The 26,912-nt window shown below is 45.2% G+C and overlaps 13 protein-coding genes across 13 annotated transcripts; 3 read left to right on the top strand and 10 right to left on the bottom strand.

Annotated features, from left to right (window-relative positions):
• Positions 1-104: 104 nt before the first annotated feature.
• KL911_003898 (uncharacterized protein) lies at positions 105-1,505 on the top strand (the record flags this gene model as incomplete). The annotated part of the gene is made up of 1 exon (XM_043199128.1): positions 105-1,505. The coding sequence occupies one exon, from the start codon at positions 105-107 to the stop codon at positions 1,503-1,505; it is 1,401 nt and encodes a 466-aa protein (XP_043053167.1).
• Positions 1,506-2,161: 656 nt separating this feature from the next.
• KL911_003897 (uncharacterized protein) lies at positions 2,162-4,309 on the top strand (the record flags this gene model as incomplete). The annotated part of the gene is made up of 1 exon (XM_043199127.1): positions 2,162-4,309. One exon carries the CDS (start codon positions 2,162-2,164, stop codon positions 4,307-4,309), a length of 2,148 nt encoding a protein of 715 aa, XP_043053166.1.
• Positions 4,310-4,446: 137 nt separating this feature from the next.
• Positions 4,447-5,745, bottom strand: KL911_003896 (uncharacterized protein; the record flags this gene model as incomplete). Its single annotated transcript, XM_043199126.1, has 1 exon — positions 4,447-5,745. The coding sequence occupies one exon, from the start codon at positions 5,743-5,745 to the stop codon at positions 4,447-4,449; it is 1,299 nt and encodes a 432-aa protein (XP_043053165.1).
• A 612-nt stretch (positions 5,746-6,357) lies between these two features.
• KL911_003895 (uncharacterized protein) lies at positions 6,358-7,236 on the bottom strand (the record flags this gene model as incomplete). Its single annotated transcript, XM_043199125.1, has 1 exon — positions 6,358-7,236. The coding sequence occupies one exon, from the start codon at positions 7,234-7,236 to the stop codon at positions 6,358-6,360; it is 879 nt and encodes a 292-aa protein (XP_043053164.1).
• Positions 7,237-7,324: 88 nt separating this feature from the next.
• KL911_003894 (uncharacterized protein) lies at positions 7,325-7,657 on the bottom strand (the record flags this gene model as incomplete). The annotated part of the gene is made up of 1 exon (XM_043199124.1): positions 7,325-7,657. The coding sequence occupies one exon, from the start codon at positions 7,655-7,657 to the stop codon at positions 7,325-7,327; it is 333 nt and encodes a 110-aa protein (XP_043053163.1).
• A 245-nt stretch (positions 7,658-7,902) lies between these two features.
• On the bottom strand, positions 7,903-9,504 carry KL911_003893 (uncharacterized protein; the record flags this gene model as incomplete). Its single annotated transcript, XM_043199123.1, has 1 exon — positions 7,903-9,504. One exon carries the CDS (start codon positions 9,502-9,504, stop codon positions 7,903-7,905), a length of 1,602 nt encoding a protein of 533 aa, XP_043053162.1.
• Positions 9,505-9,871: 367 nt separating this feature from the next.
• KL911_003892 (uncharacterized protein) lies at positions 9,872-10,822 on the bottom strand (the record flags this gene model as incomplete). Its single annotated transcript, XM_043199122.1, has 2 exons — positions 9,872-10,584; positions 10,804-10,822. The coding sequence occupies 2 exons, from the start codon at positions 10,820-10,822 to the stop codon at positions 9,872-9,874; spliced, it is 732 nt and encodes a 243-aa protein (XP_043053161.1).
• Positions 10,823-11,036: 214 nt separating this feature from the next.
• KL911_003891 (uncharacterized protein) lies at positions 11,037-16,376 on the bottom strand (the record flags this gene model as incomplete). The annotated part of the gene is made up of 1 exon (XM_043199121.1): positions 11,037-16,376. One exon carries the CDS (start codon positions 16,374-16,376, stop codon positions 11,037-11,039), a length of 5,340 nt encoding a protein of 1,779 aa, XP_043053160.1.
• A 391-nt stretch (positions 16,377-16,767) lies between these two features.
• KL911_003890 (uncharacterized protein) lies at positions 16,768-18,144 on the bottom strand (the record flags this gene model as incomplete). Its single annotated transcript, XM_043199120.1, has 1 exon — positions 16,768-18,144. The coding sequence occupies one exon, from the start codon at positions 18,142-18,144 to the stop codon at positions 16,768-16,770; it is 1,377 nt and encodes a 458-aa protein (XP_043053159.1).
• A 304-nt stretch (positions 18,145-18,448) lies between these two features.
• On the bottom strand, positions 18,449-20,338 carry KL911_003889 (uncharacterized protein; the record flags this gene model as incomplete). The annotated part of the gene is made up of 1 exon (XM_043199118.1): positions 18,449-20,338. One exon carries the CDS (start codon positions 20,336-20,338, stop codon positions 18,449-18,451), a length of 1,890 nt encoding a protein of 629 aa, XP_043053158.1.
• Positions 20,339-21,488: 1,150 nt separating this feature from the next.
• On the top strand, positions 21,489-22,172 carry KL911_003888 (uncharacterized protein; the record flags this gene model as incomplete). The annotated part of the gene is made up of 1 exon (XM_043199117.1): positions 21,489-22,172. The coding sequence occupies one exon, from the start codon at positions 21,489-21,491 to the stop codon at positions 22,170-22,172; it is 684 nt and encodes a 227-aa protein (XP_043053157.1).
• Positions 22,173-22,202: 30 nt separating this feature from the next.
• Positions 22,203-24,590, bottom strand: KL911_003887 (uncharacterized protein; the record flags this gene model as incomplete). The annotated part of the gene is made up of 1 exon (XM_043199116.1): positions 22,203-24,590. The coding sequence occupies one exon, from the start codon at positions 24,588-24,590 to the stop codon at positions 22,203-22,205; it is 2,388 nt and encodes a 795-aa protein (XP_043053156.1).
• Positions 24,591-25,144: 554 nt separating this feature from the next.
• On the bottom strand, positions 25,145-26,272 carry KL911_003886 (uncharacterized protein; the record flags this gene model as incomplete). The annotated part of the gene is made up of 1 exon (XM_043199115.1): positions 25,145-26,272. The coding sequence occupies one exon, from the start codon at positions 26,270-26,272 to the stop codon at positions 25,145-25,147; it is 1,128 nt and encodes a 375-aa protein (XP_043053155.1).
• Positions 26,273-26,912: the final 640 nt, after the last annotated feature.

Raw genomic sequence — 26,912 nt, 5'->3', positions numbered from 1 at the left:
TTATGAAAACTGAATGATTTCTGTTGAGATCAGGGTCCCGGCATGGTGTATGGATGTATAGACAAAGACTTTTGCTCTTGAAAGATTATATTCAGATTCGCTAGATGGCTTGGTTCAGAGGCTTTTCATGGGCCATTACACTGGTTACAGTGGTCTTGAATGTCTATATCTACACTTATCCAAGTTTCACTCCCGGGAAGTGTTCGTGGAATCATAGCTATGAAGATGGCAGTGATCTAATTGGCGAACGCGTCAGAAATATACCGTATTTCGGTGATCTTTACAAAACATTCTTCGTCAAGGAGTCCAGCGAGAAATTACCGCAGCCCCGTGATATACGGATGATGGCATTTGGCGATCCGCAGATCAACGGCAATTGGCCTTCCACTCCTTATATCAAGAGATTAGACAATTTTGGCAACGATTACTACCTTGGTCATATCTATAGAGTGATGAAAAGCCGATTGCACCCCACTCATGTTGTTGGATTGGGTGATCTGTTTTCGTCTCAGTGGATCGCTGATTCCGAGTTCTACAACAGAACCAGAAGATACATGACGCGTCTTTTTCCAAGACCTCAAGAACAGACCTTTGCTGAGCTCGACTTCATAGCTATGCATAAAGATGTGGACTGGGTAAGCCATCTGGAATGGTTTCAGAGAAGCCTCGCGGACGGCCTATTTCTGAGGCCGGAATTCTATCATTACGAAAATGTTTACGACTGGTCTTCTGCTAACCTGACTCATGAGCCATTATTTATCAATGTTTCTGGGAATCACGACATTGGATATGGGGACACAACTTACCAGCATATGGCTAGATGGCGAAGGCTATTTGGCAAGGACAATTACTGGATAGAATTTGATAACGATACAGATCATCCTTGGCGAATAGTTGTGCTCAACTCACTTGCCCTAGACGGGCCTCTTTTGCAGCCGGAATTTAAGGACTACACATGGCAGTTTATTGAAACGTTAAAGCAAAGAAGTTACCATGGCTCGTCTATTTTGCTGACTCATATTCCAATGTACAAACCCGAGGGTCTTTGCGTGGATGGCCCGTTGGTGGAGTACTTCAACGAAAAGAATTGTCATCCTGGCGGAGAATACAGAATTGGACTTTTGAAATCCGAAAACCATCTGCAATACGACACTTCTCAGGCTGTGATGAATGCAATTTTTAAGGGAAACTACTCTGGCATCATTGTAACTGGCCATGACCATGAAGGATGTGAAAACTACTATAATTATAACTTCACTTCTGGGGAATGGCATGCCTCCAAGAGCATAGATTCCCCAAAGTACATAAAAGAAGCGACAGTCAGATCCATGATGGGTGATTTCGATGGAAATACTGGACTCATTACGGGGCATTTCAACCATGATACCAAAAGCTGGGAGTTCAACTACAAATTGTGCCCCTTTGTTGTCCAGCACGTTTGGTGGGTTGCGCAAATTGGCATTGTGCTTAGCATTATGCTTCACTCCATAAACTTTCTGCTTTAAATTTCAGCCGCATTCTTACATAAAAATAGAAAATCCACCAGCTAAAAATTTTCCTATCGAAAGTTTACCTCCAGACTATTTGGCAAGCTACCAGCGCGTCTCAATGCCCAGAAATGGGTATTATTCCGCCAAGGGGTTATTGCTTGAACCACTGTCGTGGTCGGTGTCATAGCCAACCGGTATCATCGCCTATTAAGTTAGGGATGATTTCTAGCTGGTGGAACGAGTAGTAATCACGATGTTAGTAGCTTGTTGAAACGTTTGGACAGAAGAACGTGGCTTCTAAGAATTTGTCGTTGATCAGACAACGGCGGATCCCGTATGGCCACAACATTACAGGCATAAGCACAACTCCTATTTTTGTTGTATGTGGCTGAGCACCTCCTCCTCAGCCTTCTTTGGCGTAGTTTTTAACTTGGCAGTAAAAGTAAAACATAAAAATAGACGAGTTACCTGTTCGATTGCTGGAAAGATATGACCAGTGATATTTGATCTGCTAAATACCGCTCCGTCATCCTCTAGGCCAAATCCATATTAGTTCGTATTTACCAGTCTTGCGCTCGTCAAGTTCAAAAATAGTGACCAAACTCTGCTCAGTTTCATCTGGGGCACTAATTTAATCGGTGTACTATTTTTTACGGTAGTTTCACCTGATCATGTTTTCGAGAAAGAAGAAGGAACCAAGCCCGCCGCTGCCCAAGTTGTTGGAAATTTACAATGAGATTGCCAACACATCGCTTACGAATCTAAGTTTAGAGCAAAATAACCGTTCTAGCGAGGCATTGAATGGCTGGAGATCGCTTCATCAAGCGGCAGCGCTGAAGGTGGAAGCCCTTGAGAAGAGTATTGCAGGGGTAGAGCTTACCGATGAGGAGTCTTATATTTTAGACGAAATCCACATTTTGCAGGCACAGGCGGATGATCACATGGATAGATTAGAAAGCAAACTGAATCCTCCCCATCTCATGCAGGCGTCTAAAATCTATTCCAATCCTCAGCAATCCTCCGGCTCTGGTGGCCTGAAGGTGTCTCCCCCTGGCTCCAGATCCAACTCTGTGCGAGCGAACGTTCCTACCCTGAGATCCGCTTATCCAATAACAATGAATTCCAGAAGACCAGTAAACAAACCATTAATCAAGTCACTCCGCCCTAATCAGAACATACCTAACAACAACTCTAGCGGGAGTTTGGGCAATTCTATCTTGTCTCAAGCCACAGCCAAACAAGCTGCAAACTTGATGTGGGCGCCATCCAAAAGTTTATTCACCAACAAGCCGTACTTGTCGAATTCGCAAGAGGACCTATTTCAGGATTTTGATGGTGTCATTGATGATGAGGAATACCATCATAAAGAAACGCTCAAGCAGTTACAACAAAATGCTCTTGCATCGAAAGCCGCTAGAAGTAACAACGACGAAGACTTAATTGACCTCAGCGAAAACCTGTCAAATCTTGATGTTCGTCACAAGTTGACGCCTCAACCAAAACAACAAGCACAAAAGAATCATGATAAATCATCGGCAGAAAGGGCCAGGGCGGCGCTGAAGATTTCCTCGCAAGTCAAACTTCCCCAAAAGGTGGCCCCCAGTGCTGTTCGCCAACCTGCCCGCCACACATCGCCAGTAAGAATTGCCAGATCTCCACCGCGATCGATAAATGTGCAGCTCGCCAAACCCCAAAGCCGCAGAGCTAATCATTCTCCTGGTCCCGCTAAGCCTGTGCCAAATCTCCAATCTGGCTCCAGGAGAGCTTCGCCAGTCGCTAAAGGGTCAACGGCAAGTGCTCCTAAGGTGCTTGCTGATAATTCTACAAAAGATACGGAAACCTTGGACAGTGACAATTCAATTGAAGACGAAGAAGACAAACTAATTGCCTCAATGAGAGGCGTAGATCCCGTTGCTGCTAGGCAAATTCTCAACGAGATTGTGATTCACGGAGATGAAGTCCACTGGGACGATATTGCGGGACTTGACGCGGCTAAAAACTCGTTAAAGGAGACGGTGGTTTACCCGTTTTTGAGGCCAGACCTATTCAGTGGCTTGAGAGAGCCTGCTCGCGGAATGCTGTTATTTGGCCCACCAGGAACAGGAAAAACTATGCTTGCCCGTGCAGTTGCCACTGAATCAAAATCAACATTTTTCTCAATATCTGCATCCTCGCTGACATCGAAATATCTTGGTGAGTCGGAAAAGCTGGTTAGAGCTTTGTTCCAACTAGCCAAGAGACTTGCGCCCTCAATCATTTTTGTGGATGAGATAGACTCTTTACTGGGAAGCAGAAGTAATGACGGCGAAAACGAGTCCTCAAGGAGGATCAAGAACGAGTTTTTGGTTCAGTGGTCTGATCTGACCAAGGCTGCGGCTGGAAGAGACCAGGGAGAGGATCTACAAAGAGTATTGGTGCTAGCGGCGACAAACTTACCCTGGGCAATAGATGAAGCTGCAAGAAGAAGATTTGTGAGACGGCAATACATACCACTCCCAGAATATGATACCCGGAAAGCCCAAATACAGAGGCTTCTTTCGCATCAAAATCACACATTAACGGACAAGAACTTAGAAGAGCTAATTCAATTGACCGATTCATTTTCGGGATCCGATATCACAGCCTTGGCAAAAGACGCAGCCATGGGACCATTAAGAGAGTTGGGAGATAAATTGCTCCTAACAGCGAAAAACGAAATCAGGCCTGTCTGTCTTCAAGATTTCATCAACTCTTTGAATTACATCAGACCAAGTGTCTCAAAGGAAGGTCTCAGGAAGTTCGAAGAGTGGGCTAAGCTGTATGGATCCTCGGGCGTCTAAGTTCTAATTTGGAATCAAGCTCCTTTTTGTGTGTTATATAGCATGTATCAAAGATACTCGGCCGTTCATTGATGATCTATCTTCAAGATTATACATTCATGAGTAGAGTTTTTTCACACTTGGAGTAGCCACCACTCTTAGCGGAATCTGGAAAACAGACCTTTCTTTTCCTTTGACAGCTTCGAATCACCAGTTCTCTCCTCAGGGGCCGTTTTGATAGATGCACTTGGAGTTGAGGTCGGAGGCGACCCTCTTGAAGATAAAGCTGCCCTTTTTAGATCTCTGGCTTTCACCTCTTTACTCTCCCTCATCAGTTCCTCGAACATCTGCACTTCGTTCTCGTCGTCAGGGTCTCGTCTAGCGTTCTTGAACAAGGCACCCATTAACACAAGTAATTCAGCTCTCATTTTTCTGACCTCGAGTGGCACATTTTTATCATTAAGTATCTTCGAGCAGACTTGATTTAAGGTTGATTCCATTTCAAATTTGGATGACACCCAGGCAACGGAAATAAACTTTCCTGTCATAGCTCTCTCAATCTTTGCTCTTTCGTATTCGTCAATTGCGCTGGACTCGTGCACCTGCAGTTTTTCCATGGCTTCCACAGCAGATTGCGCTTCAGTAGCAGTTGCGACCATGGACCAAATATTCTTCACGGTGTTTCGACTCTGCTTCAGAGATGAGGACATTTTGTGGAATTTACCAAGGAAGGCTTTTTGAGACTTCAGAAAAGCTTGTCCTTTGAAAAGGTAGACATTACCTATGATGTGGCAAATATCAACACCAAAGGATTCTTGCTTCAAATCTTCAATTTCCTTTGCTACTTTGCTTTGGAATTGGGTCGTCGACTCGTTGCTGAGAAAACCATGACTAGAAGCATCTATAACAGGTTGCATTTTTTCAATCAATTGCTTAGCGAGCTCTTCCACTTTTTTTGCTTCCTCTTCTTGTCTTTGTTTCATCTTTTCCATATCGAGCTTGTCCTTTTTCGTATGCTGATTTTGGCTTCTTTTCGGATTGTGCGCTCCAATCTCCTGGCTTTCCGAAAATTTGACATCCTGAGGTTCCGCCTCTGGGCCCGCTGCCATTTCTTCAAACATAGCTGTGAGAAGCGTTAGCTTTCCAATGTAAGGTTCAAATCCTTCACCTCCGAACATCATGCTGAACAGCTCTCTTGGACCAAGGTCTTCAGCGGCTCCTCCAGCCTTCGTTAATTCATCTTTGCCAATTTCATCGTAGAGCTTCCGCTTCTCCGGATCACTCAGAACCTGGTAGGCTTCGGCTATCTCTTGGAACTTCTTTTCGGCATCTTTGTCATTCGGGTTTTTATCGGGGTGATATTTGAGGGCCATCTTTCTGTACGCCTTCTTTATCTTTACCTCATCAGCATCCACATCAACCGCCAAAAGGTCGTAATAGAAAGTGTCCTTCACCATTTCAGTTTCTTATGCCGAGGACAAAAAGCTTTATCTCAAATATATTAACCTATGGGTGTTATCCGTACTTGTGCAGTGCAAACTACAAAATATACTTACTTTGAGGTCAATTGTGAGATTTTAAAAGAAGGCTGTGCTCTGGAGCCTGATTTTATCGAAAAGAGGAGAAAGAATTATCGATCACAGTGTACTGTATGTCATTCGCGCGTCAATTGGCTTCACGTCGTGTGTTGAAGCCTCACAGTCCCGGGCTCCAGGATGTAAGTCTAAAACTGGGTAATTTGATTTTGACCCACATGAAATCCAGCATACTAACGACTAGTTTATCCTCCAAAATCAAATAATCAGAACATACAGAGATATGCTGCGCACGATTCACAGTAAGTAATGAGGTTTGGAAGCTAACACTAGAAATTCCAAATAAGACCCTACAAATTGAACTAAGAAACTATCTGAAAGAGGAATTTAGATCCAGTAGCAAAGTGACGGATTACGATACTCGGAAGTCCTTGCTTACGGGAGCAATCAGACAATTCAAGAGCGTCACCAGCAACTTGGGGTTATCATTACCTAACTTCAACCACTAATATTGAGCTAAATATATACACGCGATCAACGTTTGACCCAAGTTGGAGACTTTCTAGCCTTCAGTTTACCAGGCTTCTTTCTCTCCACCGATCTAGGATCTCTGTACAAGCAGCCTGCCTTGAGCAAAATGTCCTCGAATAGTGGGTTGTGAATCACCAGAGCCCTGGCAATGGCCAGCCGCACAGCGTCTGCTTGTCCTGTAGTACCGCCTCCTCTGGAAAGAGCGAAGATATTATACTTGGTCTCAGACTCAACGATTTGTAATGGAAAAAGTATTCTAGTTCTGTCTTTCAGGTTCTTGAACTTCTCATCAAACGGTAGGCCGTTGACAAGGATTGTTCCTTCTCCTTCCACGACGTAGACTTTTGCGCTCGAATCCTTTCTTGCTCCAGTGGCCACTGCTCTTCCCTTACTGTCCAATTCCTTAGTCTTCTTCTCCACGTCCCTCAATGTCTTAGGGACTTTGAAAAAGTCGAGAACCTCCTCAAGATCAGGGCTTCTCAGTTGTGGATCTATCGAGTCCAATCTCACGAGGGTCTGTTTCAGCTTATTGTACTCTGCTTGTTTGCATTTGGCACCATTCCCCCTTCTCTTATACTCCTCAAAAGATAGCCAGACGGACTTCGCGGTGTTTTTCTTGTCGTAGGGGAGAGAGGCATATTTATTCAACATATCAAGCAAATATTCCATAACGTTCTCATGGTATGGGTTTCTCGCAAACACCGTTGGACCAGTAGGAATGAGTCTCATTTTCTCTAATTGCAAATCTCGCTCGACAAAGCTATCAGAACCATACTGGAAAACAGGCTCAAATATCGCACGAGGTTTGCCACCAGTCAACTGACGTGCAAAAACACGGAGAGTGAGACCTGCCCGGGCTTTCCAAAGTTGTCCTGCCAACATGCCGATACAGTCAACGATGAAAAAATTTACCAATTTAATCGACGTGAATCGACCAAAACTATGTACGCGCGCCGATCGACCCCATGCATTAGGATTGACTAAGGTCGCTAAAGGGGTCATCGCTATCAGAGACAGGCTGTCTTGCTTGTGCAGTGACTGTAGCGTGATTTCCGTCTGCCTCCATAGATTCCAGATACTCTTTCAGTATGTCACGTAACGCATTATTCTTACGACTCACCATGAGAAGATCCTCGGGTATAATTGTCTTTCTCCTTGCGTGCTTGGCAAACAGCTCCAAATCTTCCCCAACATCAGTTAACTGGCGATAAACCAATTCAACAAGAGCCGCTGTAAATCTCGGTGTAGCAGTTATATCAGTTCCCGAGTCTTCAGAGAGTTTTCTAGTTTCCTCCTCGACCATCTTTGATACGCTGTACCAAATGCTGGCCTTGAGGTGCTGAAATGTCAGATCACTACCTCTGCCTTACTTACTGTCGCTATTTCCTTTTCTTCTGTGGTTAGAACTCTCATCTGCTCTAGAATAAATGTCACAATCAATTTGTCGCGTCGCGTTAATTTAATCTGTTTAAATCCAACCTATAATATATAATATACAAAGCAATGATAATCAGCACCGTTTATACCCAAAACACACCCACGTCCCATTCAAACAGACTTCAAATCCATGAGAGCTATCGCAGCTATCTCCTCATCGCTCTGCGTCGCTAACGCTGGTCTCAATGGACTCGACATATCTGGTTTGACCATTTTGACAGATACTGGTCTCGGTGAATTGTGTTCCACTGCAACGTTGGAAGCGGGTACCGTCACTGCAGACATGTTATTTTTCCTAAGCGTGGCAGGTCCCATAGCTTCCCAGTCTTCCTCATCTGTGTAGTTTTCCAAATCATTAGGTTCCTGCTCATGGAGATTCTCCATGGATGACACAGTATTGAGCGTCACAGTGCTATTTTGGTCATGTAGCATGACTGGACCGTTCGAAGGAGATATGTTCGTACGTAAAAAGGATTGTCGTGTCACACTGGAGGAGTTCGAAAAAGACACTCTCGGGCGTCTCTTGGATATCAATCCATCTGGCATGGACGCAGAATCGAGGTTGCTATTTTCATCAAAAACAGCCTCGATTGACTGACTTGTGAAGGAAGAGCGCGGTTTTCTCGGTTTCGCGATGCCCGCAAAAGACGGATGCCTGTTTGTGGACGACAACGAAGACGTGCGGAGAATGTGCTTAGCTTTTTGGGATCCATTGTCTCCTTCAAACGTAAACATGCCGTCGTCATCATCTTCTTGCGAGTGAACCAAATTCAAATCATCATCATCATCATCATCAGAGGAAGAGGACTCGATAGCCTCGTCCAAGGAGTATTTCCGTTCTTTGAATGAATTTCGTAAACTCTGTAGAGGTCTGAGATTTGGCGATATAGGAACCTTAGTGTTGTGTAAATCTGTCGCTGAGTTTGTGATTGACTCTCGTCTATAGTTAGCACCAAGTCCCCTGGCTTTTGGCGACACGCTTAAGGCAGAATTACTTCCTCTTTTTTCTTTCCGTCTGGCTCTAGTAGAGCCGTGAGTCTCAGGAGGACTTTCAGGCGACCTATCTCTGTTTCCAGTGGATGCTTGCGTATTTCGCTGGTTGATCTGGTCGTCAGAAGCTTTCCTTGCTTCCCACTGGCCCCAACCGATTTTCTCGAACACACAGCCAGTTTGCAAGTCTCCCATTTCCAAGGCGGCCATAATCAAACGTCTTTGTTTGGATAGCGAGAGATGACCAAATGCTGGGATCTGAGACACCAAATGTGCAGTCAAGTGCCTGATTGGCAACGGTCCCTCTCTGAGCAAGATATTGGCAATTCTGTTCGGCGTGATTTGGGAGGCAGCTGCAATTCCTTCAGGAGATGACGTAGAGATGAGAGATTTATGTTCCTCGGCCACCGTTTTTTTCCAGCTCTTCTTCCTGTGCTTGCCATTGGTTTGAGTCACAAATGATACCGAATGGTGCTCCTCCTTGTCCGGAAGAGACGGAGAACCATCATGGGCAGCAACACTGAAAATAGAGGAGATCTGGGATGGACTAGGTCTGGAGTCGTCTTTCGGAGGCGAGGTGTACCGATTGCCACTCTCGTTATCGGCGTCCGGGGAAATCGAAGTGGACGAGGTGGCTGAAGCAAGAGCCGAGTTCAAGGGGGACGAAAGCTCCCTCTTGACTGCGCCGGATTGGTCTGCAATGTTGACCATTGATTGAAGCATGGGTAATAATTTAATTTTAATAACGAGCGCTGACACTGGTGTGTAATTATAGCACGCGTTTATCAGTCTGGTCAAGTGGGTGGAACGCAATCTCAAGCGACAATGGTGATACCAACTGTGACAGTCTCGAAGCAAAAATGACTGTTTATTGTTCGTTATATGTATGACCTATAATGTTTGGCAAATAATTTATTCAATAAAGTTTCTAGAAGTCTAGTATGGTAACATAAAGAATAAAATAACTTTGTGAAAGTCAGATTAGTTGAAAAATGAAAAATCCTATCCTGGGACGGAATACAGATAATAATAATTCCCAATTTATGGATATACTATTTATCGGTACAAATACCACACTTATCCACCAAAATCATAGAGCTGGGAAGTTCTTGTCGTTAAGTTCAATCTTTGGAGCGGCAGAATTAGGTGCCTTACCCCTTGGAGCTCTTCCTCTACCTCTGGTGTTATTGGATCTAGCTGGTCTCTCTCTTGGAGCACGAACCTCGTCAGCAACGATGACATCGACATCCACATATTGCTTAGCCTTCTTGGCCTTTTGCTTGGTTTGCTTAATAGAGGTTGGTGGGATAAAGACCTCTCTTTCTTTAACAAGCAATTCAGCGTTGGACCACTTGTCCTCTGCACCAGCGTTAGGAGCCCTCTTCGGCTGTGCAGCAAGGCCCTCCTGCTGCAATTGCAACTCGCTGAAGTAGTCATCAAGAGTCTTGTAAACTGGCTTTTCGGCCTCCTCTTCCTCCTCAGCAGCCAATTCCTCAGCAGCATCGGCCTCGGCCTCAATCTGGGCCTCGACCTCATCTCCCAGCTTGGTCTTTTGAGACTTGGCAGTCTCAGTCTTTCCGCTCTTGGAGTGTCTGTCGTAGTTCTTACTCTTGGCAGTACGACGCTCAGTAGACTTTGGTGGCTCGACGTCAGGGTTCTTGTTCTTGAACTTCAAACCCGCCTCGTTACCAGTCGCAGATGGCTTCTTGTTTTTCTTGGCCTTGGACTTGTCAGCAGATGGTGGAGGAGCGTCCACCTTCTTGGAGGAAGTAGTCTTCTTGACAATTTCCTTTGGAGGAAGGACTTCACCCTCATCGTCGGACACATCGTTACCCAAAAGGGCGTAAAGGTTCTAGCGCATTAGTGAGTAATATTGCTGGACTTGGGTGCTCTTCATCAATTGATTGTGATGCTTCATGCCATAGTAGACCAGCATACTCCTAGCTTCCTTGGCTCACGCGAGTGGAAACTTTCATCTTGCTCGCCTCAGATTACACACAAATCCTTTCAGTTTTATCGAACTTACCTTGTTGTTGGACATCCTGCAAGCTTAGTGATGCGAAATTACGCTCAGCCTCAAAGCTTTGTACTGTTAGAAGTTCCAAAAGTGTGTAACTTTTCGAGCACTATTTGAAAAATTTTTGTCGTCGAACTGCCGATGTTCTTTGTCGTCGTGTCTTTCCTGAAAAATTGCTACCTTCAAAGCACGGATATGTAGATTTGGGCAATCTAAATACAAATGCTATATAAGAACTCTACTCTTTCTTTTCCAAAATGTAGGCGTCACCAACTCTTGTCAAAAAGTCCTTGATAGCAGCTCTCAGGTCTGCCATCAGATTCTTGTCGAAAAGCTGCAAAACAAGGTCATATGCAACCGGACAGCATCGTAAAAAGTCCTCATGATCCAGCTCACTGTACGCTTGTAGTACCTCCACCACAACGGGTCTCCAGCTTTGAATGTTTCTCGACTGGTCTGCCTCGTTCAAGCTCACAAATCTTTCGAGGATTGTAACACCCATTGGGATCAGAACCCCAACAATTTTCTCCCTAGCTTCCTTATTGACGCGTCCAGAATCACAGTACAAACGGAACAGTATGCTAATGTAAACACCTGCGGAAGACGTTTCTTGCTTCAAAAGGTTTGGAAGCTTATCAATGACACCTGCATTCCACAGACGGACTCTCAGATTGTAGTCCTCGTTGAACTCTCTCGCAAATTTGTAGCTATGCTCCAATAGGTCTGACAACTTCAAAAGGTTAGCAACGGGAACCGTTTGGTAAAATTCATCAATGTCAAACAGCTCCGATAGAATTTGTATGACATGTAGTTGAAGGACACATTTGATTACAATTGCCGATTTCTCTCTCGATTGGCTTAGAGGAACGGGAAGCTCCAGATCTGACTCGCTCGCTGAACTTCCCTGCAAATCAGACTCATCTCCCTCTGCTGTTTCCTGTCTTTGTCCATTCGACTGTCTCAAAGGATCGGCTCTGAACAGCTCTTTGGCCGTGGTCAAATCAAATAGTTCGGCGAATGAATTATTCAGCATCTCCCAATGTTTTTCATCAAATCTAGTCATATTGTCGAGAATAAGCTCCTTCAGACATGAGATACCAATTTTAGAGATAGTTTCATTCTGTTGACAGATGCACGAAACCAAAAGCTTCAAATATCCCTCCATCTTTTCACTAAGGGTATCGAAATAATAGGTGAAGAGAGCAATCATGTTTCTCAAGGCCTGAATCAAGGTCGTAGAAAGCCATACAGAGAGATCATCCTGTGTAGTAAGCTCCCAACGATCTCCCAGAACACCAAATATTGGAAACAGTAGCTCTTCGCAAATCTTATCCCAAAACTTTATCTCAAACTGGCCGCCATTTTCAGTCAAGGCATCAAAAGTAAAACTTAAGGCCTTCGACCTGACTTCAAGATCCTCTCCATTCATCACAACATCGTGGAAACCGAACAACAGAGGGAACCAAAGATCTTCGGCAGAAAACATATCGCCGTGCTCCTCCAACGTCTTCGGGATCGTCTTGGTCAACTTTTTCATCGAATTAAGAGACTGCAAGCTAGTTTTCTGGAATTGTTCGTTCTTTGCATATTCGGTTAGACAAATTACCAACGATGAAAAAGCATCAAGGCCTAAGATTTGGTCGAAATGTGATTTCATGATCATGCTTGTGTATGAGAGTCCTTTTGCGACAAACTTCTCATTATTATCTTTAGCTGCATTTGTGAGAATCTCTAGTAAAGTTTGCCAACCAGATTTTATAAGGTCAGCTTTTTTATGGACCATATATTGCACACAATCCAGAACCATTTCACGGACCTGCAAATGTGGACTATGGAGCACAATGTAATTGAAAGGTTTGAGGAACTCTTTTTGGAACTTGAAATGGGACAGCTCCTCAATGGCAAAGAATCTCTCGGACAATTGCCGAAGAGAATCAAGTGCAAAGAAGGCGATTGAAGTATTCTGGTGACAGCCGAATTCATTGAATTTCTCGTTCATGACCGCCCAAAGAGCAGACCATTGAACTCTAATCCTTCCCATATTATAGTAGCAGACATCAACCATTTTTTGTAGTGAGAAGATCCGCGGGTTTTGGCTTTGTCCCGAAGATTCAATCTCTTCATGTGCAACTTCACTAAGTGCCGCAATGAAATCGAAAATACCATTTCCCTCAATTTCAGAGCTCTTGGAAAACACCTTATCAATTGCAACATCCAAGTCTGTTGAACTGATGCGAACAACCATATCTGAGCTTAACTTCTGGCTGAAATGGTGTTGCGATGTTTGTTCCGAAATGGTTTGTTTTTTTCCGAAGGAGAAGAAAGACAGTTGATTAGAATTGTGCGATCTGTAACTCTCCGTGGAATGCCTACTTGCTAGTCTGGCATTGAGCAAATCCGGAATACTTTCTGAGTCGACGCCTTGAGACAACAACTTCAAACGTTCGATCTGGGAAATTGAAGTAAGAATACTCTTCCAAGATGAACCAAGCCTGGAGTTTTCGTCCACAGCAACTTCCAATAAGGCATACACGGCATCAATATTCTTATTCTTGAGTTCTTCAGGATTGTTCAAATTGCAGAATTGCACCAGTGCCCTGATGAAAGAGGTTCTTGCATAGTCCAAATCAAACATGCAAGAAATGTGAATAGACACCTTAATTCCTTCGAGCAGGACTCTCGAAATTTCGTCATCATCATACTCCTTAAATGGCGGGGTTAGGCCGGCCAAGATAGACATCCAAAGGTTGTCAAACATAGACCTCACGTGATCAGCATTATTGCCGACGTTAGCAGTATAGAATACAACCTTGGAATTTTTCTTGTAGGTGTTTCTGATACTTTTCACCGCCTCCTCCGTCTTTGAGGACATCTCTTTCGAAGCTTTGGCATATGCCTCCTTTGCCAAATCTCTGCCACCAAAGAACGATTGTTGCATTGGATGCAAGTCACTGGATATAAGCGCGGCGTGCTGCTCACTTTTCAGCATGATCTCATCATTTTGAATGTCTGTATAAATTTGCTCGAGCATCGAGGGATCAAGGTCTTTGCCATCATCGATGCCTCTGTTGTTGTTGATGAACTCTTCCAAAGTCATTCGCTTTTTCACCTGTGGCGAATGTTGATCGGTGTTGAGCATTATGACGGAATAAGACAAAACATACACTGTGTCAGCGTTCGCGAACGTGGATGGGTTATCATTGACATATTTCTCAGCAAATTTCAGCATGAACCGATCGATTTTCTGCGATTCACCGGGCAATCTAAAATGCTGTAAGAAATATCTCAGAGCCTCGAGGAACTTTTTGTCTTTAAACTCCATCATGTCAACATATTCATGCATGATTGTCACGTTCTTCTCGTCTCCCTCTCCCAGGAATTCTCCCAATGCTGCCTTGTCGAGCATGTCAGTTTCCAGTAGAAATTTTGCAATATCCCGAGGAGAGTCTGAAGAAATAAATCCATTTTCCAGCAGACTTCTCAGTCCCCTCTTCGGATTGTAGTTGAACAATCGTATACTATCCAAAAACACGTTCTTTCTCTGCTTGATGCTATCAAACTGAGAAACGGAGGTCTCTTCGTTGGCAGAGGAGATAGTATCACTGACAGATCCATTAGTAGAATTTTGGACTGAAGCTTGCGATAGCACTGAGCTACTGGTAAGGGCTCGTTCCCGTTGAGAATATGGCGCATGATCTCCTTCTGCAGCGGTGGCGGTGATTAGAGGTTTTCCACTCCAAGAGTTGAGCGACTTCAAGAACGCGAGAATGCAATCAATTGAGGTCATTTTCAAAGCATACTCGATTGGGAAGTTGAGGGAGGCATCGGGGTTTGGCGGATGTCCACTCATTTTGGAAACATTCAGTTGCGGAACATCGGAAAGATTGTATGTGGCAAGATTCCTAGTCAAACTCTCTCTGTAACTCACTTTCTGGGTTGGGGTTGCGTCTACCCGCATTAGCGCAAACTTTGCCAAATAATCCATGATGGTCTCACACAAGTTTGGCATAGAAGGGTCACAGTCATAATTCAGATAGAGTTCGATCAAAATCTTAGGCGCTTTGCAGATCCGGTGAATAATGGAAAGGAGATATCTCTTTTGGTGCGCCGTGGATGTCTTCATTTCGCTTACAGGGAAGTAAATCTCGTCCAGAAACACGGGAATTTCCGACTTAAATTGTTCTCTCATTTTATCCACCATAATCCAAAATATCTCGAGACACACCTCGTAGACTGGAGCTAGTTGAGAAGCGGCATTTCTAGCTAGCACTAGACAAAGATACTTTCTGATGGCGTCAACCAAACGAGTTTTCTCATTTGTGGCCCTGTTGATAATCATGCAGTCTTTATCTAGAAAGCTTTCAATGTGATTTTTGAGTACCCAGTGTATGATATGCAATGATAGAAGCTTCGATCTGATTGCATGGGAGCGCATGTCAATCGATTCATTTTCCATCACCTTGACTGACAAGTTGCACATAGATCTCAAAATAAGGAAAGCGTCCCTGACCACCAGCTCTTCTTCGTTGCCAGAAAACTCGTCAGAGCTTATCTGGACGTCATCGTTTTGAACGTTCTGTTCCATTTCGCGCAGCGTCATTTTGGTCTGCGCCGCAGCCGCTGTGCTGGAAGTAGCTGGCGTCGAAGTGGCTGCAATGTCCTCCGCCTGATCGCTAACATCAACATCAGAGCGTCCTTTCTTTCTCGTGCTTGAAACTTTCTCGAAAACGACATTGACGACCTGAGTGAGAGTTGCCTGCGCAATGCCTTGGTTGACAGGAGACAGCGAAAGCAGGAAAATATTGTACACTTGTCTCACAGCCTGCAATAAGGCTCTTCCATGAAGTGGCAAAGTATCGTTGAGGATTGCGCCTGTCAGCACGCGTATTACTTGAAGCTCGACCCTCTCGTCTGTGCCCTCTCCCTCAAAGCACGAGCTTATCACTTGGACAACCGCCTCAATGAGAGGAATTGCATGAATACGGCCAACCTCTGTTTCTGTATTAGTTTCCATATCAGCATCAGTGTGGATGTCAGGCTTCGTTTTCTTGTAACTTATAGTCAATGGCTCGTGGAAAACACTGAATGTAAAAATCTTGCTGAGACAGTCAAGAGCGACTATCTTAGCTTCAGCACTGGGGACTTCGCATGAGTTTTTCAGCACCTCAAAAATTTCCTGTTCACTGGGCAACTCGCCAGTATTGAGAATTGCAATTTGCTTGTTGAGAAGATCCACCAATGGCTTATGCTTTTTGCTAATTTCCTTAATCTGAGCCAGCTTCTCGAAGGACGATTTGATGAAAGAGACTGTCGCCGATAGGTTCACAACAGGAGCTGAGCTAAGAGCGCGGCTGCGTGCCGGACTTGAGGGACTCGATGTGGTCGTTCCATTCGTTTCGGGGTCATGCGATGCCACCTTGATAGAAGGCAGGCTCGCAGTACCGTTCGTGTTATCTGTCACAGGGACCTCATTCGGAGAATCGTCTTGAGATGGTGTATCGTTCACTTCTTCCGCGGAAGGATTCTCCTGATTGATCGGCGCAGGAGTAGCGGTATCGTCTTTCACAGCTTCGCTCATACACTTAGAGTTATATTATGGACTGATGGCGGACGTAGAATGTGTAACTTTCGCTTCTACTTTGCTGACAACGCACAGTAGGAAGGTAAAGGATAACGCGTTTTAAAGCCTCAATTGACTGAGTTGGAGCAAGCAAACCGCTCAGAATGTCACTGTAGATCAAAGAAACGTCTCGCTATCTCCGACGCTGAAATTGTGAACGGGACAACTGATCGTTATTACTCTCTGATTTTGCTTGGCTTGTGTGCGCCCCCTCCCCTACTCTGAAAAATACATTGAACAGGGCTTCGAACCGGGCCCGGGAAAAATTTCGTGCTATAGATTAAGATCCAAGCAGTAAGCATGTTCAGCAGAGCATCGCGAGCTTTTGATTTTCTTTATACCGGTCTATTTAGCTGATGTCATCCCACGTGCGGCCACGTATGTTTTTCAGTTCCTCCTGTGTGTAGACATGGCCATTTGTGAAGTATCCGGAGGCAATTTTGGCGTCGATCTCTACACGGGAGTCGGCAGGGAGCATCTCGTCAGGTATTTCCACTCTTTCTACGATCTCAATTCCCTGGCTAACAATTGCGTCGTGTTTCATGTTGCTCATGGAAAGCATGCGGTCGATCCTGGTGATGCCAAGCCAGTGCAGAATATCTGGCATCAGTTCCTGGAAACGGGCATCCTTCACGCCTGCTATGCATTCTGTTCTCTGGAAGTAAGCGTCGGCACTATCACCTGCACGCTTTCTTGCGTTGTAAACGAGATACTTGGTGACTTCTCCTAGCGATCTGCCTTCTTTGCGGAAATATGCAACCACGCCGTTTCCACCCTTTTGTGCCTCTTTGGCAGCTTCTCTGAGTCCAAAGATCAAGTAGCATCTGCATGAGCAGATGTCCGAAAGGAAGACATCTGATCCCGAGCACTCGTCATGGACTCTTAGAGCCAGCTTCTTCTCAGGATTAGGAATGTCCTCCGGGTTTCCAAATATGTACACGGTGGTTCCACCGATTGGGGGCAAAAACGTCTTGATATCAGGCCTCGTGATCAGCTCTGGGTACATACCGTTGGTGTCTTCAAAAAGAGCACGACGGAGCTCGTTTTCAGTGACACCCAATCTTTTGGCCACGCCGGGCAAGTACCAGACAGGATCAACAGCTATTTTTGTCACGGCCATCTCGCCCTTCTCATTCAACACAATCTTGCCGTCAGGCTCCAGGTTTCCCTTCTTCACCTCCTCCTGTATTTCAGGAAGCGACAAAATTGCCTTGGTAATGGACATGGATGGTCTCACCTCGACATTCTCAGCCTGCGCGATGTCTCCGTAGAGCCAAGGGGCCAAATGGCCCAGTGGATCGAGCGAGACAATTTTCTCGCTGTCGTACCATTGTGGCTGAGGAGCAAAGTCAACGGGAGGCTGAGCGTTGGTATAATCGGGAACATGTTGAGCGTCCAGCTGTCCAGAGACAATGCTGAGAGCATGGTAGATGGAGTAAGGGCCCGAATGGGCGCCAATGGCGTTATGCTTGGTAATACCGTCGCCGCGGCGAGAACAAACAATGGGACCTCTTTGTTTCCAATCTTGGTTGTGCCAGTCAAGCTTGATTGGGCGGACATCGGCGTCGCCGGAGACGGTAGCCAGTCTTATTTGGGCACCATAGATATGCTCCAAAGAGTGGCTGATTGGCTTTTCGTCGTTCTTGAAAGTGCTGGAGTGGTGTGCGTGTATGGCGGATGGTTGGCACAAACAGCTGTGCTCCGCAATTAAAGACGCTGGGGCCATGGTATGAGCGGGCGTTTATTTGGTGTAAACTTTAAATACACAGTTTCTACTCAAAGGTTAGCTCAGAAGTTGGATATTGAGGCCTTATATAACCCAGGGCCTTATCTTATCACTTGTAGATGATATTGTTTCTGCACACATCCTGTTTAACCCGTGGTGGCCCCAATTGACGGCTGTGCTACTAAAACCGACGGTGGCCGGCCCCACAAAATTGGCTGTGCAACGGAAGCCGTCGGAGAAGAATATTAGTTGGTTTATTACGATAAGAGCCTTTATAACATCGACGTCTTTGCGATCGCAGCTTTTAGTACTGGTGGGTGTGGATAGAGTCGACGTGTTCGACCTTGATCATCGGTCTGTAGACCGGTTTCCACATTTGTGACTTGACCCATGCCAGACATTCCTCAAAGTCTCGAGGAACAGTGACTTTGCCTCCATCCGGAGACTCTTCGTCCTCGACCCGGGCAACTCCCTCTTCCAAGGCGCGCAGGATCACAGCAGTTGCAACTTTGGCGGAAGTTTCGTCAATAACCTCGAGAGGAGCCAGAAGACCGGCCTTGGCGTTCTTTTTGGCGGGAGATCCTTCGGCCAGCTGGTCGACGGCTGCAGAGATCATCGAGTCAGAGATAGTGGTTGCTCTCGAGAGCACTGCGCCCAGACCGATACCAGGAAACGTGAAACAATTGTTGTTTTCTGAGATCACGTAACCATGGACCGGAGGAAATGGCGAGCCCGTGGCCACCATAGCATTGTAGTCTGTCCATTTTAGAGCGTCCTCTGGCGTACACTCGTGGAGTCTTGTTGGGTTAGAAAGCGGGAAAATGATGGGCCTAGGGTTGTGTTTGTACATCTCCTTGATGACTTCTTCGTTGAATGCAGAGGCCTGTGTCGAGCAGCCGACCAGAACCGTAGGCTTGATTTTTCTAACAACCTCCACGAGAGATCTTGTGTTGACGCCTTCCCACTCGTCAGCCGGATCCGCGTATTTCTGTTGAGCAGTTGTCGAGGTCTTGTGCATAGAGTCAAGAATAAGGCCTCTTTTGTCCATGCAGTGGATTCTTGCCCTTGCGTCCTCAGGAGTGCTTCCATGAATGACCATGTGGTTCACAATCTGGTCGGCAACACCCAGACCTGCCGATCCGGCACCGTAGATGATGATCTGCGAGTCCAGCAGGTTTCTTTGGCTAACCTTAAGAGCCGCAGTCATAGAAGCCATGACAACAGCACCGGTTCCTTGGATATCGTCGTTGAAACATGGCAATTCTTTTCTGTATCTTTCCAGAATTGGTCTGGCCGTGGTGACACCGAAATCTTCGAAGTGCAAAACAGCACTTGGGAATCTCTTCTTGACGGCCTGGATGAACTTGTCCACAAACTTGTCATACTCCTCTCCTCTGACTCTCTTGAATCTGTTTCCCATGTAAAGATCATCATTTAAAAGTCTCTCGTTGTCCGTACCAACGTCCAAAACAACGCTCATCACCCTTCCCGGATGGACACCAGCACATAAAGTCATGAGGGCTGCCTTGGCGATGGCGATACGCACACCTCCCACACCCTGGTCTCCGATACCCAATATTCCCTCTCCATCAGAAACAACAATGTAGTCTATATCTTTAGCCTCACCGAACGCGGCTAGTCTCTCGTCCACGGAGTCGGGATCCGTGATATCCAAAAAGCAACCTTCAGGCTTTCTGAATCTGTTCGAGTAGGCAGCTATGGCATCTCCTTCGGTCGGAGTATACACGATGGGCAGCAGCTCTCTGATGTGTCTTCTCACCAGCTCGTAAAATAACACTTTATTTTGCTGTCTCATGGAGGTGCAGAAATCGTTTTTGGCCAGCGGTGTCTTGAGAAAATGGAGCTGGTCATAAGCTCTCTCCACTTGCTCATCCAGCGTATTCACGACTGGCGGCAACAGTCCGGTAAGCCCAAAAGCCTCTCTTTCCTCAACAGTGAAAGCAGAGCCCTTGTTGAAAAGAGGTGAATTGAGCAATTGGAACCCATGCAATGAGCACTCAATTGGTCCATCAACAGATAATCTGGTGTATCTTGGGGCTCTCAGCTTAGCTTCTTCACCGACAGGTGTTTTGATTGTATGAGAATGAACATGTGACGTGACAGAATCACTGATGATTGATTGGTATCTCACGAAACCACTTGGTTTCCACTTTCGAGCGATACAAAGGGACATCTATGGGCAAGCTTGAATTAAATCTATAAAAAACCTCGAATAGCAGATATTGGTTTAATTAAATAGTCTACCTAGGAGGGGCAATTATTCTCCATCTATGGCTTCATACAGCTGAATAAAAAAATAATCGCCAAAAACTTTAGGAGCCGCAGAGAGTAAAACTTGCATTGCTTCCGTAAAAACACGGTGAAAACTCCGTAATTGTAAAACTCCGCACCCTTAGCGAAAGAGGCGCTATTCCCCGATTATGAGATCCCATCACGTACAGCCATAGCCGGATCGCATACACAAGCTATAGCGCTGCCTGCTGCTTGGGACGCAGCAGAATTGGAACCGCCTACACGTCGAAAACGCGTATCCTGTTCTAAAATGGGCTGTGTAAGGTTATGCACCTCGGACTATCTCGGAAGAATTTCTCCTCCTTGAGCGCTTTCTAGGAAGTACGGTGCTGGCCTCCTATTACGGGCATTGTTTACGTCGTTTACAAATCCACGTATTGTACACATTCAGATACCCCCCACTTCTTCCCCTCTTCTATGGGACTTCTGTGTGCGTGCTTATAGCCTCAATCTAATGATCTCCATTTGTCCATGGCCATACTAACTATATGGTCGTGTGTAAAGCACAAAACTAATGTCCGGTACAGGAGGACGAAGTTTCGATTACTCTAGTTTTAAGTGCGATATCTAGCTTATTGCCGTTAAGTCGCGGTAATCCACTTCCATGATCGGTCTTTGAGATCTCGCCATACGATACGGTGCGCGTTTGATTTGCTACTTTTCGAAACGCAATCTCATGCAATTGCTACCGATACGGAAAAGTATATGGTGTACCTGGCTTATGAACGAATGGAACTTTAGAGTCCCTGATCAGTTTTGTCTGTTCAAGCTTATTGGATGATCTGGCTTTTCACCACTTGGTTGCTGTTTTGGTAAACAGTGGGCTTTACAAGACAGTCCTTATTTGGAACAAGCATTGATTTAATATATTCTGGAGCGAACAGCGCATGATATCAATCAGGGGTTGCGAAGCAATTGCCCTGATTTTAAGAGTTCCTTGGCATCCAAAAATTTCTTGAGAAATTCTCTCTAATGAGTAATTCTCAAGATAAATAAAAAATAAATGAATATCTTGGACAGATTTTTATCTAATGAGCGCTGATAAACGACAATTTTTGATATCCAAAACGCTTGCAAGGTTGCTTCGGCACCAAGCATTGAGAGAAAATTTATCCATTGATGAGCAGGGTTTTGTGCCTTTTGAACAGATCTTGAACCATCGATTTATCAGGTCACTAAAAGCAACGCCCCAAGAGATCTTCTTAGTGGTCAATCAGAATGATAAAAAGAGGTTTCGTATTGTGTTTCAAGAAGGAGAAGAGCTTGTCGATGCTCTGGAATACAGGCCAAACAAAACATACTATATCTGTGCGCTACAGGGACATTCTTTAAGTTGTGTGCGTCAATCTTACGACATGGTTGAATTAACTCCAGAGACTTTTCCCGATATCATCGTGCATGGAACGTATACTAAGAACTGGAAAGATATCAAACAAACTGGTGGTTTGAGCCGAATGAACAGAAATCACATCCATTTTGCAAAAGGATTGCCCCGTTGGCTTTCCAATGACCCTGACAATAATGTTATCAGTGGTATCAGAAAAAGCTGCGACCTGTTAGTTTATTTGGATGTTGACAAGGTCAAAAACAGTCCTCTCACTTTCTATGAGAGCGGGAATGGCGTGATTCTAACACCAGGTGACGAGAACGGCATTGTGGGTCTACAATATTTCATGAAAGTTACTGACATCAAAGGTAATCAATTATCTATTTAAATTTGAGCTAAATGCACGAAAATTGGTGTATTAATGTTTGATGGAACTGGAATCGTATTTAAATTCCAAAAGTTTAGCCAGCTCTGCTGTCGAACAAGCTTTTCTGAAGAATCTGTGCTGAAGCAGTTCGTCGGTTCTCGCCCGGTACTTGACTTCGACACAGAGACAAACACTCAGAAAGTCCATAAACTCACTTGAAAGGGCCTCGGGATTTTTCAGCGTGGGTGTTCCATTGGAAACAATCAAATAGAGAGCTTTCAAAGGCTCCTCATTGAGATATGGAGGCTCCCCTTCGACCATTTCGATAGCCATGATACCTAGAGACCACACATCCACTTTTTCGTCATACTCTTTTTGTCTAACGACTTCGGGGGCCATCCAATATGGTGTTCCAACCATTGTAGCACGTTTGGATTTTTCTGTGGTCAACTTAGCGCAAAAGCCAAAATCTGTAATCTTGACATTTCCCTTAGCGTCCAGGAGAACGTTGTCTGACTTTATATCACGGTGGATGAAGTTTTTCTTGTGCAAATGCTGCAGCCCCTTTGTAGTTTCGTAGCAAATGGCGGCGATTTGCTCTTCACTAATTTCAGGATTGTTGTCGATGACATCAGTTAAACAGCCCCCCTCCATGTATTCCATGATGACCCATAAATCCGCAGACCCATTTAGATAAGCTTCAATGAAATTAACGATATTGTCATGCTGAGAGTCTTTCATCACCAGGATTTCGTTCACGATCAGCTCTTTTCTGCTTTGCTTATTCAAATCGATCTGCTTAATAGCAACCTGCTTGTTACGCATTTTCAGCGACTTCGCAAGGTACACCGAGCCACTGGCACCCTGTCCCGCTTTTTCTATGACTTGGAAGTAAGGAGCGGGATTCGTGTTGATGACAACGCTTCTCAGTTTTGCCATGATCTGCGAGTCTGTCATCGTAGATATACGTTTGTCCTTGAGACCAGCCTTGCCGATTGGGGAGCCTTGTGGGAGCTTATTTTTGGTCGTGAGAGGTTGTCCATTGGAAGATTTATTCGAGTTGGCAGCCGTTGATGCCGCAGCGACGGCCAGCTTATTCTTTTGAGGAGGCATTATGTGCGGCTGTGGATATGGCATTGGATGTTTGTGATGAACAGGCATTTGACGCTGAGAATTAGGCGAATAGTGGTTTTCGTGGCCGTATTTGGACATTGGAGTTTGTAGGTCGGAACCTGGGGAGCTGTGTGAAAACGCTGAATGTAGAGAAGTTTGCGAATATTGATGAACTGGAGAATGATTCACAGGCGAAGGTTGTTTATAAGACGAAGGCGTATAGTGTCCTGTAGGGCTAGGAGTCGCCATGCTAGTGTTTAACCTCATGTTCGAGTTGATTTTCTTCGATGGAGTCACATTCGAAGCTGGAGCATAGGGGTTTCGGACGTTGCTTCTGAATGTTGGCGGAGTTGGTGGAACCTGTCCAACCGGCTTTGAGGGGGATCTCGAACTTGGTTCTTGAGGTGTCTTGGTCTTCGACTTAGGAGCTTCCGGAGCTTTTCTCACAGGAATATATTTCGTGTTAGTTGTGTCAGCCTCTGCAGCCTGTGCAGTGGGCGGTGGAGGTGGCACTCTTCTAGGTTGGAGGTATTTACCATCTGTCGCTGAAGAATAGGGTTTGGTAATGTCGTTGATAAGCTTGGACGATGCAGACATGTCACCATCTCCAAAAGGCACGGCGGAGGCTTTGTCTTTGAGGCCCAGATCTGGGCTTACCATTTCTGTGTATGTGTTCAATACATCAATGACGGCGGTTGGATCATTTGCGACGTCTTCAGAGGTGATATTTGAGCCTTTTAAAAGTGCCATCCACTCTGGAGGAACGCCCGTCAATTGCCCGCTCGACGGGTCGTATCCAACATGAGTTTCATGTGTCACTGTCAATGGCTTGGAAAAGCCCTCCTTGGGACACTTAGCTAAGATGCAATCGATCCACATGTTGAGCTCTTTTTCAGTTTTCACTGATACAAAGGTAGACCTTGCTCTGTGTACTATTTCGAAACAGAATGTTTTGATCTGGTTCTTGAAACAGCCCGAAATGTGAAGCAATGGAATACGCATCGAAAGTTCAACTTTCTCGTCGTTTTTATAGAAATCCAAGCTAGACTCGCTTAAAACGAGAAATTTCTTTGGCCATCTAAAAGATATCAACCCGTCCTCTTTCACTTGAACCCATCCACTCTTCCGGTATATCGTGGCATGGATGCGAAGACGGCTCATCGATAAATCGTTCGGCGTGTTTGTGTTGGATGTAGAGCTTGCTCCCGACGACGCACTCGAGTTCTTACTATGTAAAGAAGCACCCGAGGATGTAAGTAGTTGGGGAGGTTGAGGAGCATGACCGATATCCGTGAACGCATTTCTGCCCATTGCTTCGGTGGTCATTTTTGAGGTCGAACTTGTGCGGGTGTAGAACGCGACAGAAGATTAATTTGGATTTTAGATGGTGCTGAGGATCGGTTGTCAAAATTCTGCTTCTTCTGCACAATGCGTTCGCGATACAGAACAAATGCTTAATGATATGCTTTTGTCGAGAGCAGACGAATACTTGGGTACGGGCCTCAAGCAGGATAGCACTGTGGAAACAGAACGAAAACAATTTTGGTTTAATTTTTGAGAACTCCTGCTAGAAACACTCAATCTGGAAATATATTTTGGGAACGCGAATTGCAGCCCAAAGGGGTCCTTTGAGAAAACGAGAATGAGCGACACTTTTAAATGCTAGGTCTCAAATTTCAGCGAAGAGGCTATTGTGACAAGTCTAAGTAGCGCTACAAGCCTGTAGATAGCAACATGCTCACATACAAGCACTGGTGTTTCGCAATTTTAGCTTTGTTTCAGGCCGTGAAACCGCGTCAGGTTTTTCGCGACTCCTGTGCAGTTTGGTTTTTTTTTTGTCATTGGGGGGGTGTTGCGCATGTAAATCGTTGATCATTGTTTTAAACGTAACGATGAGGCGGTCTACTATCATCACGATGGAAATGTGGGGGAGATTGCAGAATAGAGTAGTGTGAACCTTGATCATCCTCATCCTCATCGTCTGAATCAATGCTAGACTCCAGCGCTTCTTGGGAACGATGCCCCAAGAATACGTTTGTGAAGGCCGAAACGTAGTTGAACGTGCGCGTTGAACATGGAGCTGATCCTTCGTCTCCCATTGGACTTTGCACCGGTCTATCCGCGTGGAATCCAGAGATGGGGTCTGAAATTAGAGAATAAACACCGGTTGAATGCGTTTCGCTGCGGTGTTCCCGCTCCGGCTGCCATTCGTCGTTCGACGTGGAGCCCGATCCTTGCTCAATGTCGACCAGCGTTCGTGATAGATGTCTGTAAAGTCTGCTGTTACGACGACTCGAAGCGTTAAACGCAGCGAGTGAATCTCTTCTGATCGGCACTGTTTGAAATCCCGGAATCACCAGCGAAGCCATCGAATAATTATCGTCTCTGCCGTTAGTGGATCTGGGCCGTGCAAAACTAAATTGTCTGTTGAAGTCACTGTGATTATCAAATAAATCACCTCCAATGTAAACCTCAACCACTGACGACGGATACCGAATTACCGAACTATAACGTGATAAGGATCTTTTTTGGGAAAGCAGGACAGACTCCTCGCTCTTCCTACTAGCACGACTGATTCTGCTGAAGCTATGATCTAGCGAGTCTGATTTTGCTTGATCAGGTTCTTCCCGTATATCTTCCGGAAACGTTGCGTATGAAGGATAGAGGGCAAGGTTGTCGTTTTTTTGAGTTTCTTCCGGCGATATCTCGCGGTGATGACTTACTTGTTTTCTGAAGGGGCCCCTCAAGCTTTCTCGGAGCTTATAGTAAATTCTAGAGACTTTGTGCTCTCTGAAGCGTCCTCGATGCTTTATTGGCGTGTCATGGTCATTCAGATGCTGTAGATATTCCTCGACAGTTGGTGATTTTTCCCTTCCTTCGCAAACATACGACTCCTCTAGACCCTTTAGCTTCTCTAAATCCTCCTCTAGATTTTGCAAATACTGCTTCACTTCATCGAGATCAACCGTTATTGTAGTTGCTCTAAGAGACACCGACCCCTGAAACATAACAATGGCACTGGCCCCGACTTGTCGAAAAATAGATACTTTGTTTTCTAAACGCCTCTGATAAAAGGGTAAGGATCCCTTTTTTAGGTGTGGGGGTGACGGTCGAATTAATTTGAATTCTGTTGCCTTGGTACTCCGACAAAGGACTTAGCCCTGAACTTGGATCCTGTCAACGAGCATCGGGCATCCTCTTCTAGCATGCCAGATGAGGTTCCGATGCATGTATTTAGTTTTTACTATTTTCTAAACTTGAAAATAGGAGTCAACCTTTTGACTGCTCATTCCTCTTTTTCCTATCTAGTGCAAAGCACTCCACCTCTCATAGTGACTGTCAACAATGAGATTGGCTAAGTCTGACAGTTCAGCAGTCTTCCTGTGTTTCTATCACAAAGGTTGTAAGATTCTGATGTAATCAATTACATAATCAATTACATTCCGAATTTAGATTTTGCCTTTACATATCCTGTTGCGGATTCCATTTTGCATAAAATCAACGAACAATTACACAATCGATCTCTTGATCAATACTTTGGGCCAAATAGAGGACCACCCACCGCAGAGTCCCGTTATACCGAGTTTAGAAAGTTTTTTAGGAAATTGGTGCAGCTTTTTTTGAGCAAACAGTAACCGGTACCATTTA

This window comes from Ogataea haglerorum (assembly GCF_019207285.1).
Source record: "Ogataea haglerorum isolate 81-453-3 chromosome Unknown 81-453-3_NODE_11_length_416158_cov_97.210077, whole genome shotgun sequence".
Classification (NCBI taxonomy): domain Eukaryota; kingdom Fungi; phylum Ascomycota; class Pichiomycetes; order Pichiales; family Pichiaceae; genus Ogataea; species Ogataea haglerorum.
This window is presented reverse-complemented; position numbering and strand designations above follow the sequence as displayed.